The sequence below is a fragment of the Neltuma alba genome, unplaced genomic scaffold (genome assembly GCF_004799145.2).
Source record: "Neltuma alba isolate B1F8T4 unplaced genomic scaffold, ASM479914v2 tig00010772_pilon, whole genome shotgun sequence".
Lineage (NCBI taxonomy): Eukaryota > Viridiplantae > Streptophyta > Magnoliopsida > Fabales > Fabaceae > Neltuma > Neltuma alba.
In genome coordinates, this window is record NW_021635594.1 from 275,784 (window position 1) to 288,796 (window position 13,013).

The 13,013-nt window shown below is 32.8% G+C and overlaps 1 protein-coding gene across 1 annotated transcript; it reads left to right on the forward strand.

Moving 5' to 3' along the window:
• Positions 1 to 4,903: 4,903 nt before the first annotated feature.
• Positions 4,904 to 6,207, forward strand: LOC114758900 (aspartic proteinase CDR1-like). Its single transcript, XM_028948004.1, has 2 exons — positions 4,904 to 5,642; positions 5,786 to 6,207. Exons 1-2 carry the CDS (start codon positions 4,904 to 4,906, stop codon positions 6,205 to 6,207), a joined length of 1,161 nt encoding a protein of 386 aa, XP_028803837.1.
• The last annotated feature ends 6,806 nt before the right edge of the window (positions 6,208 to 13,013 follow it).

Sequence of the window (13,013 nt, forward strand, 5' to 3'; positions counted from 1 at the left end):
GAGACGGGACAAGTTGAACACCTCTACTTCTGATGGCATTAGTTACTAATAAATATACTTCAAGAAAATACATTAATTACTTGGAGTTTTAAGGTGCTAATTGCTATCATGTGAGTTGACTTTTTAATGGTGACCATAAAATCAACATTAAGCACACAAGAAATAAATATACTTAAAGAAAATACAATCATTTAAAGTCTTCATCTTATAAGTTACTTTCCTGTTTCTAAATATAAGACTCATTTTGTAATATAGTTTATATTATAAAATGGGTTTTGCATTTAGAACAGCAGAAAAACTAACTTCTATTATCTCATCAGTTGCCTTTGAATCATTTTTATAATGAGTAAATACTTCTATTTATATTCTCTAGATCTAAATTCTTTATTCACCTCGTAGTTTCTTAAAACTAGCTACCTATATATTTTAGTGGTGGCTATAAAATCAACATTAAGCACACAGAAATAAATATACCTGAAAAAAAAAATAATCACTCAATCTTCATCGTATAATTTACTAATTTCTATTGTGTGAGTTGACTTTTTAATCAATTAGACTACGCATTTGTGTTTATATTTTCTAAATCTAATTTCTTTATTCACATCCTAGTTCATTAAAACGATCTATATACTCACCTGGTCTTATTTATAGAGTAAAGAAAGAAAATACTCCCTCCATCTTTTTTATAAGCAATAACTATTATTTTCCTCTTGTTCTTAAGGATCTATTTGGTGTGAGGGAAAATGAGAGGAGGGGAGGGGAGAGAAAATTTTAACAAGCTCGATTTAAAAAAAAAAATAAAAAGTGGGGTTAAAAGCTTTTAATTAATTTTATTACTTTTTTGTATTACTTCTTTTCTTTATTAAAATTTCAAAACCCCACTTTTGTAACTTTTTAAATAGACCTCCCCTCCCGTCCCCTCCCCTCCCCTCTCCTCTATTTTCCTCTTACCAAATAGTATCCAAATATAAGCAACATTTACGAGTTGTCTTAAATTTTTGTAGAAAATTTTCTATTTTGTCCCCATTAATTATTTATTTTAATACCTAATATATTTATTATCTCATTTTCCAAATTATCATCTCTCTCCAACCACATTCTCTCTCTTTCATAATTCTCTCTCTTATAATAATCTTCTTGATCTCTTTCTCATACCCTCCCACTCCTCTCATAAATAAGGGTATTTTGGAGAAAGAACTTTTAATTTCTACCTATTTATTGTCTTTAACTAATTTTTTGATCTATTTAATGGAATCTAATATTGCTTATAAAAAGGGACGGAAGGAGTATTTTGTGGTCCTCTTTATATGGCACGGAGAGAAATTTTTGGTATGAATGTACAATTTTACTCTTTATTTATTATTATGTTGACTTTATTTACATAAGGTATAATATATATTAAATAAGCATAAAATTAAAAAATTATTAAATTTCAAATGAGAGTTAATGAAATTTAAGATTTTTTTTATCTGTGTAAAACATGATGGAAGTGACTTATAAATAGGATCAGAAGAGTATTTGATTTAATGGTGGCAATAAAATCAACATTAAGCACCCAAGAAATAAGTATACCTAAAGAAAATACAATCACTCGAAGTCTTCATCATATAATTTACAGATTTCTATGACGTTGAGTTGACTTTTCAATCAATTAAACTACGTACGTATTTGTATTTACTTTTTTAAATCTAATTTCTTTCTTCACCTCCTAATTCATTAAAATTACCTATATATTTGATTTAATGGTGGCCATAAAATTAACATTAAGCACAGAAGAAATAAATTTACCTAAAGAAAATAAAATCACTTGAAGTCTTCATCGCATAAGTAGTTACTAATTTCTATTATTTGAGTTGACTTTTCAATCAATTATAGTGGCTAAATATTTGTATTTACTTCTCTAGTTCTAAATTCTTTCTTCAACTTGCAGTTCATTAAGACTACCTTTACATATTTGATTTGATGGTGGCAATAAAATCAACATTAAGCACGCCAGAAATAAATTTACCCCAAGAAAATACAATCACTTGAAGTCTTCATCATATAAGTCACTACTTTCTGTTATGTAAATTGATTTTTCAATTAATTATAGTGACAAACTATTTGTATTTAATTTTTTAGATCTACTTTATTCTTCCTTTACCTTCTAGTTCATTGAGATTACGCACATATTTAATTTAATGGTTAACATAAAATCAACATTAAGCACACAAGAAATAAATATAATTGAGAGAAGTTAAAATATATTCATAACTAATAAGTTAGAGTGAATAACAAAATAATCTAAACTAGCTTTTTTTTTTAATTGAGATACATCCTTCCCCCCAATCAGAGAATTTAGAAATAAATTCATTAAGAAAAGAAGTTGATTCAGTTTCGGTATTCAAAAAATTCTTGGTCTCCAAATATTTCAAAGGAAAAAAGAATATGGATAGGAAGATAGTAGGATGTGCCTTCTCATCCTTCCATTATCTGATGTCCAGCCTACTACGGGTATGTTTGGATCAATGCTGATGGCTCTAAGGTTACGTTTGATAGGAAGCATTGAAAATAAGGGATTAGGATTGAGATTACAACTAAGAAAATCTATTAATAGAGTATTTAATATAAGAGATTGTTTGATATATGAGATTAGCCAAAGCCATATATGTGGGATTGGAGAATACCATGGGGGGAAGTGGTATTCCCCGGAAGTGGTATTCCCCAATCCCACCTTTATGGGTTTGCCTAATCCCATATAACAAACAATTACTCATGCTAAGTATTATTTTAATGATTTTTTTCAATTGCAATCCCAATCTCAACCTCTCATTTTCAATGCTTCGTAGCAAATGATACCCAAGTGTTTAGGAATTTGTACAACTGACTTTTAGATCTTAGGTGGAGTTAATTAGTTATTTGGTTTGACTTCATGTCCAACCAACTTCTGCCTGAAAAGTTGGTTGCGGTTTTGCACGTGCCAACGTGGAGAGAGAAAGTAAATAAAGATCAAAAAGAAAGATGAAGGTATTTAAGTGGGTCCCATCTTGATCTAATAATTTGATATTTTTTCATGTAGTACTTTAATTATTTTTCATTCATTGTTTTTCTTAAAATTTATCAAATTATATATATATATATGATATATTATCTCAAGTTCTTAATATAAGACTTAAAGAGATTAAGTAAACTAAATAATTACTTAATTATATCATATGTTACGCGATCTCTTCAAAATATTTATACACATCATTAGATTACATATCAATTTATAAGTTAGACAAATTAGTTTGAAGGAAAACGATATACCCTTTTTAATCATGTTACATTAGAACTTACTTTTTCATTACTTATCCAAATAGGTTTCAATTTATTAAGCTAACTTTTATAAAAGTTAATCCAAATATAAATTACATTATACTAATTGACTTTTACCCCAACTCACGTTTGCAAGAGTCAGATTAAATAAAAGTCAGTTTTGTTAGTACTAATCCAAATACACCCTGTGTTTTTCTAGTTCTTCTTCTCTCCTTTTCCTTTTTTTTTTTTTTCTTTTTATCCTATTTCCTTTATTTTATATTTTATCTATTTATTAATTTTTTTACCAAAATAAGTAGACTTTCTATCCAGAGTCTATTTTCACCTAACAATTACATTTAGAGAAAAATATATAAAATAAATTAAATGTGAATAAAATATTAATTGAATATATATCCTAAAATGTATACCTGTTTAATTATAAAATACTCCTCTTGTCCTTAATATAAGAGCTAATTAGAAAGTTAATATTGATCTTATATATAAAACCTATTTCATATATTTATCATTTTTTTTTCAAATTAACCCTATTAATATCCTCCAATAATAATCAAGTAGGAGGAGGGAGTGAATTAAGAAAAATACTTTGAAAATTTTAGAAAAAATATATCATATTATCTAATTTAACTAACATTCTTAATTAACTCAAATTAATTAGTTAGGTTTTATATTAATGACAAAAGGTGTACACCCTAATCAGTAGTGAAACTCACTAGCGACGATAATGAAGCTCATTTGGTATTGCTTTGATTTAAAAGAGAAAAAGGAGTTTAACAGTTTGGGAGTGAAATAATTAAGGGATATCTATAAGAAAAAAACAATGTAAGAAAGATATTTATCTGATTAAATGATCATTCGAGAAGTACTCTTTTAACTAAAGATATTAGTTAAAAATAATTGTTCAGAGGGCAAGTAAAGAATATTATAAAGACAATCATGACAAAAAAAAAATTGAGCAAAGCTGCTTTTGTCTTAAAAGAAATTAAAAAAATTTTTAAAACAAAATTGACAACTTCTAACGGGACACATTGATAAACACCATGATACTCATTACTGTGGTAAAATCTATATAATTCAAATATAGTTTTAACACGTTACATTTAAAATTTTTAATTAATAATTTTTAAATAAAAATCATTTTTTACAAAAACTTAGCGTTAAAAGATCACCATTACTTTGTATCATCTGCCTATTAAAAAAAAATATTTTTAAAATAAAAAGTTAAATCTCTGTTGTTCATATTTCAACCGTTGATATTTGATAAGCATGCTTATACTACGATGAGCATCAAAATTAGTTCAGACTTATAAGTTGGTATTAATCACGATTAAGTGCAATTTGTAACCCAAACAACTCAAACTCTTCTATATAAGGAAGCACCTCCACCCCCTTCCACGCTCATCAAATCTTCTTTGTGATTTATCCCTACCATTATTCCTCAAACATGTTTCCTCATCATTCCCTCTCTTTCTCTTTCACTCTTATTATTCTCTTTCTCTCAACCTTTTCCATTAATGTCTCTGCAACAAATAATAAGCTCCCAAAAGGTTTCAGCATCGACCTCATTCATCGTGACTCACCATTATCTCCCTTCTACAACTCCTCAATGACCGACTCGGAGCGAGTTCAAAACGCTGTGTTGCGCTCCATGTCTCGAGCCAATCGCTTTGGCCAGTCTTCCATGGCTGAGTCAGTAGAAACTGATATACTCCCTGACGATGGAAGTTACCTGATGAAGATATCTATTGGCACTCCACCCGTAGAGAGATGGGCAGTTGCAGACACAGGAAGTGATCTTATTTGGTTCCAATGCAAACCTTGTCCCCAACCTCAGTGCTACGGCCAAAAGGCACCGCTCTTTGATCCAAGAAATTCTTCCACGTATATGTCTTTGTCATGTCGATCACTCCCTTGTAACGCTCTGCCCCGTCATTACGTGCAAGGCCAAACGTATCCTCGATGTGGATCATCCAATGTGTGTACGTATTTTTATTCTTATGGGGATAACTCCTACACAATGGGGGAACTGGCCACAGAATCAGTTAGTTTCGACCGAAATGTTTTGTTTCCTAAGACGGCATTTGGGTGTGGACACAACGACAATGGACTATTCAACGAGAACGACGCAGGACTTGTGGGGCTTGGTCAAGGGAGCTTGTCTTTAGTTTCACAAATGGGAAAAGTAGGTCACAAATTCTCGTACTGTCTGCCTCCTTACAGTCCAAAGACCACAACTAAACTAAGGTTCGGGGAAGCAGCCACCATATCAGGAAATGGGCTTGTGTCCACTCCACTGATCACAAAAAATGGTTCCTTGTCGTTGTTTTACTTCGTCAACCTTGAAGGTACTAGCTAGTGCTATTTAATTTGAGGTTGTTTCATTTATTTTCATCTCAAGTTAGTTTTATCCTTTGGATTTATGCAGATTGATTTTATACGACTCTTTGATCCCTGGTCTAAATTGTTTGTGTGAAATGGGCGTTGATAGGTATCACTGTTGGAAAACAGACAGTGCGGACAGGTCAAAGCAATGGGAACATATTTATTGATTCTGGGACGACATTGACAATGCTTCCATCAAGCTTTTATGAGCAGATTGAAGCTTTGGTGAAGCAAGCGATTGGAGCCAACCAATTCATAGTACAGAACAATCATTACAAATTGTGTTACAGAAATGCTAACTCCATCCAGAATTTCCCAAATTTTGAGGTTCATTTCACAGGAGCCAACCTTTCCTTAAAACCTCAGAACTTTTTCCGTCGCATATCCAACGATGTTATATGCTTTGCAATGCTTCCTACAGATGGAATGCCCATTTACGGAAATGTGGCTCAGATTGATTTTGAGGTGGAGCATGATCTTGATCGGAAAAAAGTTTCTTTTGCTCCTGCCGATTGTACTAAACAGTAGAGATTCTATGACTTGGTTTGGATGGACCAAAAAAAAAATAATAGAAAGAAAATATAGAGGGGGAGAGAATACTATGAATAAAAACTTTTCTCTCTAATTTTCTTCTCAGCCAAACCGAGTACCAACAATACAGTTATACGCTTGATGAATAATGCACTTAACCGACATAGCTCAAGTGAAACATACGCATTATAAACCCCCCTCTCTCTCTATATGTCTGTGTCTGTGTCTGTGTCTGTGTATGTATATGCATGCGTATCGTGCTTTCGGAAGTATCTAAGTGAGAATGTCTGTAATTATGAAATAGTATTTGAGAATATAAAAGAAGACTTAAAAACCGTAACTAAATTAAATGACAAGACGGAAGAGTATGTGATACTTGTCATTTTATAATGTGATATCGTTAATTTAAGTAAAAAGAACACATATTTTTGACAAATAATTTATTTAACTAATTTCTTTAGGAAAAATTTAGATCAAGTTTCTTATATTTATTATGTCAAGTTTTCTAATCATACATGACTATGTGTCTTTTTTTTGTTTATAATTAAACACCATTAAATGTTAATATTTAAAAATATATATGACATATGATCATAAGTGATCGGAGAACTTGACATAATCCATATAAGAAACTTAATGTAAGTATTGTCATTTTTTTAATCTATCCAAATTAATTAAGTAGATTTTATATTAATTGAGGATGGAAAGTGGTTTTTTTTTTTTTTTTAGTTTATAGGTTGCCGCGCGTTTATCATGTATAAATTAATAAGCTTTAAACATTCTGTACTAAACAAACGACATGAATGCATAATAGAAATTATTGCAGTGATATTATGTATGAATCTTTATTTTGCCATGTGAAGGATTAAGCGAAATGGTGGTTGACTAGGTTGACGTCGCAAATAATCAAGACTCAAGTATAATGACATGAAATATAAAAATGATATAACAAAGAAAGCTTAAAATGCTACTATATGATCTTATTTATATGGCACTTTTCATATATTTTACACAGACAAAAAAAAACTTTAAACTGTATTGATTCTTCTTTAAAATATAACAACTTTCTAATTTTACTCCTATTTAATATATAATTCCTTTAAAAAAATCATATACATTATAATAAATAAAGAACAAAATAATACATTTATCTGAAAATTTAATTGAGTTATAAATAAAACTAAAAAAAAAATCTTCTGTCTTTCCCATGTAAATAGGGCCAAATGAGTATAAATTATCATCACGTTTTGAATGTGCTCCACTAAACTCTCAAGCATGGCTAAACAATTCTGAAAACAAGACGATTCAGCTGGTTCCTTCATGTGGAGGGAACTATTTATCACACCGCTTAGAATTTGTTCGGATTCTCAAAAGCCAATTTCAAAAAACTCAAAAGCTAATTTTGAGGCAAAATATTAAACCTGATCGAAGTCACATTTTTGGGTTACAAAAACCAAACATAAATTACATTCCACGCTAACTGGCTTTTGCATAAGTAGTGCATGTTTTATAGTGTTTATTTGACTAAATGCTATAGAATTAGAGTAAAATTAAAGTCAATTCTGCAAACCATAATCCAAACAAGCCCCGTGGTTTTATTTCCAAAAGTCCAAAAGGATACTGTCCACGAACTGGCATCGCCCCTCACATGACATGTCTGTAAGGTGATCTTATTGAATGTTGACAACAAACATAGACTTGCAACGTTATTAATTTGATTTGTACGAGGGAAAGAGATCAGGCTAGCTAGTATATTGAAGAAATTGTTGAAGAGCATTGGTGGAACGCAAGTTATTATAAACGGCATGCGAACCAGCTTGCATTGGATGCACCAAATCCCAGAAAAAAGCCGACTTAGGATAGCCACACGCTCTGTATTTCTTGGCCAGGGTCTTGTCGTCCACGCTTCCACAATCTTACTGTCTGGCCATCCCAACGCAACAAGGCTTGAACGGGTTCTTTATGTTATAAGTGGAGGGATGGTTCAGTACGGACATGAAACTGTCGAAGAGGCCTAAAACGACAAAGCTGGAATTGTCGTTGGCTTCTTCCTTCAATTTGGCCAGACCTTGGCTTAAGAAGGTGTTGTGGTAATTGGCGAAGGTGTTATGAGTAGAGTTGCGCAGCGAAAATGAGGATGAAGCTGTCGTTTTCAAGAGGCAGCCTACAGCTGGTTGAAGACCACTCACTGCAATTTTCTTCACAAAATTTTATATTTCCTTTTTTTCATTGGTGTTGAGTTAACACAAAATTTTAAGAGAGAAAGCGAGAGCCTAGGTTGGAATTTTCAGTCATGCCATCCAACATCTTCTCCACCCATCAATTCTCCTTTGTGTTTCTCCACCATAATATTGTTCATCTTCAAACATGCATAACTCTTCACTCTTTCTGGGCCTTGTCCCGTTGTATCTCTCAACCTTGTGCAGTATTATCAATAATGTCACTGCAACACATAAGCTCCCAAAAGGTTTCAGCATCGATCTCATTCATCGTGACTCGCCATTGTCACCTTTGTACAACTCCTCAATGACCCACTGGGAGTTCAAAACGCTGCGTTGCGTTCCGTGGCTCGAGTCAATCGTTTTTGCCAATCTTCTTCCAAAAATGCAGCTGAAATAAGCGAGCAGCTGGCTCAAATTGATATAATCCCAAACAATGGAAATCTTATGAAGATCTTCATTGGCAGCCCACCTGTAGAAAGATGGAGTGTTGCAGACACAGGAAGCGACCTGATCTGGGTCCAATGCTCACCTTGTCCTCAATGCTACCATCAAGATGTCTCATTGTTTGATCCCACAAAATCTTCCACTTACAAGTCTGAGTCTTGCGGCTCAAGAAACTGTGCTCTTCTTCCTCAGCGTCAGCATAAATGCGGAAACTCAAATCAGTGTTTGTATACCTTTACTTATATGGAGATCAGTCTTACACGGTGGGAGATTTGGCTACAGATTCAGTTTGTTTTGGTACTAGTGATGGCCAATCTGTTGCGTTCCCTAAGTGTTTGGATGTGGACATAACAATCTTGGAAAGTTCAATAGGCGCATGGCAGGACTTGTTGGGCTGGCTAATGGTCCCTTGTACCTAATTTCACAACTTGGTAATCAGATTGGTCGCCAATTTTCCTACTGTTTGCCTCCCTTCAACGCAAAGGCTGCGACTAAGTTGAGATTTGGAGAGGAAGCTGAGATATCAGCAAATAGGGTCGTGTTCGCTCCCATGATCACGAATCCTAATAATCCCGCCTTTTACTATCTCAATCTCAAAGGTATACATATCTGTTTTTACTTTCGGACTAATGTTGCTCTCTCTTGTGTATTTTCGTTTTAAAATTTTGAACTTGCAAATTCAAATGATTGTTGAAATAGGATAATAAAATGGGACAATTCAGTGCTTTAAGCTTTAAATATTTTGTACGAAACGTTCCAGTGCTATCATATATGAGTCTTTATTTTGGGCTGAATTATCCATGTAAAATGGTCGTTGACAAGGATCACCGTTGGCCAACAGACAGTACAGATTGATGAAAGCAACAGAAACATAATAATTGATTCTGGTACGACATTGACACTTCTTCGATCAAGCATCTATGAGCAGGTTGAAACTTTGGTGAAGAAAGCCATTGGAGCCGACCACTGGATAGTGCAAAACTCTCAATTAAATCTGTGTTACACCAATGTCAACTCTATCAAGAATGTTCCAAACTTTGAGGTTCATTTTAAAGGAGCCAACATTTCCTTACAACCTCAGCACTTACTCCTACTCGTATCCAACGATGTGATATGCCTCGCAATGTCTCCAACAGATGGAGATTCCATTTATGGAATCGGAAACGTAGCTCAGATTGACTTTGACTTGGGGTATGATCTTGATCAGAAAAAAGTTTCTGTTGCTCGAGCCGATTGTACTAAACAATAGAGACTCTTAAGTACGTACAAGCAATATATAGGGTATTTGCTGCTCCTTAAATTTTTCTTCCTTTCCAAATGTTTTTTCTTGCTTCTTTTCATTATTAGATTTTATATAAAATGAGTAAAACTTTGATATCTTATGAGTAAAAAATGGTGCAGTAGTTTTAAAATTTTTTATGATTTCTTAAAAATTATATATATAAATTAAAAAAAACTACACAATTTTCGAGTAATTTTTTCTTTAAAAAATCATAGAAAAACTTAAAACTGCACCATTTTTTTGCTGATAATATATCAAAATCTATAGAATATAATAATAAAAAGAAACAAAAAATAACATTTGGAAGATGGAAGAATATTAGAGGGTAGCAGAGGGGACCCCAAATCCACAATATACATATATAGTTTATTATTTATACTTGATGGATAATATATTGTCTTAATACGGACCTATGTACTATGAGGCAACTTATGGGGAAGGGACCAGGCTTATGAGAAATCTTATAAAGGTGGCCATGAGCGTCTATATATAGAGGAGTGGCATTTGTCTAATTTTCCTTATGCACGCTTACCAAGGATTAGTTTGATTGATGATAACTGGGACACAAGAAGTGTGATTAATTAGCTACATGAGTCTCTCTCCCTATATATATATATAGTCCAGATGAGTGATATGAATAAAGCAGCCAAGAGTTGTAAAATACTTCTCCGGTTCTATTTATAAGTTACTTTCAATACGTTTTACACAAATCAAGAAAAATCTTAAATTTTATTAACTTTCATTTAAAATTCTACACCTTCTCAACTTTATCCCTATTCAATTTACATTACACCTTACCTAAACGAAGTCAACACAATAATAAATAAAAGGTAAAATTATACATCCATATAAAAAAATATACAAGCAGTTATGTGTGTGTATATAAAATATCCCAGACTATGGAAGCTATCTTATGAAGATCTTCCTTTGCAACCCACCTGTAAAAAGATGGAGTGTGGCAGATATAGGAAGCGACCTCATTTGGGTCGTCCAATGGTCACCTTGTCCAATGCTATCTTCAAGATATGTGATTGTTTGATCCCACAAAATCTTTCACGTTCAAGTCTGAGTCTTGCGGCTCAAGAAACTGTGCTCTTCTCCCTCAGCTTCAACATAGATGCGGAAACTCAATTCGGTGTTTGTACTTTTATTTATATGGAGATCAGGCTACACGATGGGAGATTCGACAACAGATTCAATCAGTTTTGTTACTAGGGATGGCCAATCTGTTTAGTTCCCTAAGTCAGTGTTTGGATGTGGACATGACAATCTTGGGAAGTTCAATAGGCCCATGGTAGGACTTGTTGGACTCGGTAATGGTCCTTCAATTTGTCCCTAATTTCACAACTTGGTAATTGGATTGGTCGCAGATTTTCCTACTGTTTGGCTCCTTTCGAAGCAAAGGCTGCGACTAAGTTGAGATTTGGAGAAGAAGCCCACATATCAGCAAATAGGGTTGTGTCCTCTCCCATGACCGCCAAATCCTAATCATCCCACCTTTTACAACCTCAACCTTGAAGGTATATATCTGTTTTACTTTTAGATTAATGTTATTATTATTATTTTTTTTTTTTTGCGTATTTTCGTTTTAAAGTTTTGAATTTGCGAATTCAAATGATTCTTGAAATACGATAAAGTGGGAGAATTCTGCACTTTAAGCTTTAAATATTTTGTATGAGATGTTGTAGTGATATTATATATGAATCTTTATTTTGCGGTCAACAGATAGTGCAGATTGATCAAAGCGACGGAGTGATTCAACATTGACACTTCTTCAATCAAGCATTTACGGGCAGGTTGAAACTTCGGTGAAGAAAGCCATTGGAGCCTGCCAGTGGATAGTGCAAAACCCTCAATTCAATCTGTGTTACACCAATGTTAACTCATCGAGAATGTTCCAAATTTTGAGGTTCATTTTAGAGGGGCCAGCATTTCCTTAAAAACTTATTCCTTCTCGTATCCAATGATGTGCTGTGCCTTGCAGTGTCTCCCACAAATGGAAATTCCATTTATGAAAGCGTGGCTCAGATTGACTTTGACGTAGATCAGAGAAAAGTTTCTTTTGCTCCCGGCGACTGTACTAATTAAACAGTAGAGACTTCAAGTCTCATCGATATAGTTATATGCTGAATGATGAATCATGTCCTTGGCTGATCTAGCTCAAGTGAACTATAGGCACTGTAAACCCAACACACACACACACACACACACACACACACACACACTCTTCGTGTCGTTAGAAGTATCCGATGAGCGTCTGTTATTAATAGTTAGCTTTTGAATTAATAAAAGAACACTAAAAAAATGATGCTAAATTAAATGAAAACTATATAACATGAAGGTATCTACTACTATCGGTTTGAAACATCTCCTCTTTCCTTTCCATCCTCTTCTCTCCTCTTCTTTTTTTAACTATTAGATTAATATTTTAATGATTGAGATTTAAATCTTTTTAAAACTATAATTAAAATATTAAATTATATTAATAAATAAATAATAAATTACAAACCCTATCAAAATTTAATTCTAACTGTTTGCAAATGCCCTAAATATTTTAAAATTATTTATAAATATTCTATAAAAATTAAAATCTCAATCATTAAAATATGTTAATCCAATGGTTAAAAAAGAAATAGGGAAAAAGAGGAGAGATTTTGAACTGTGATTTTTATAGGGTGATATCTCTTTTTTTTGGGTTGAAATTATAGGGTGATATCTTTAATTTAACTACAAGAATGATCCTAACCTACAAAAAGAGTATCTTCTGATGGATGTAGTTCATGTATGGAGTGGAACATTCATCTTCCTTGGATATTTGGAATTAAGTTGTGGTGATTTGAACCTTTCTAATCAAA

Excerpts from the sequence above, each read along its gene's own strand:
- LOC114758900 (XM_028948004.1), top strand. The coding sequence starts at position 4,904 with ATGACCGACTCGGAGCGAGTTCAAAACGCTGTGTTGCGCTCCATGTCT. Across the intron at positions 5,643-5,785 it reads TTACTTCGTCAACCTTGAAG|GTATCACTGTTGGAAAACAG; the intron begins GTACTAGCTAGT and ends GGGCGTTGATAG.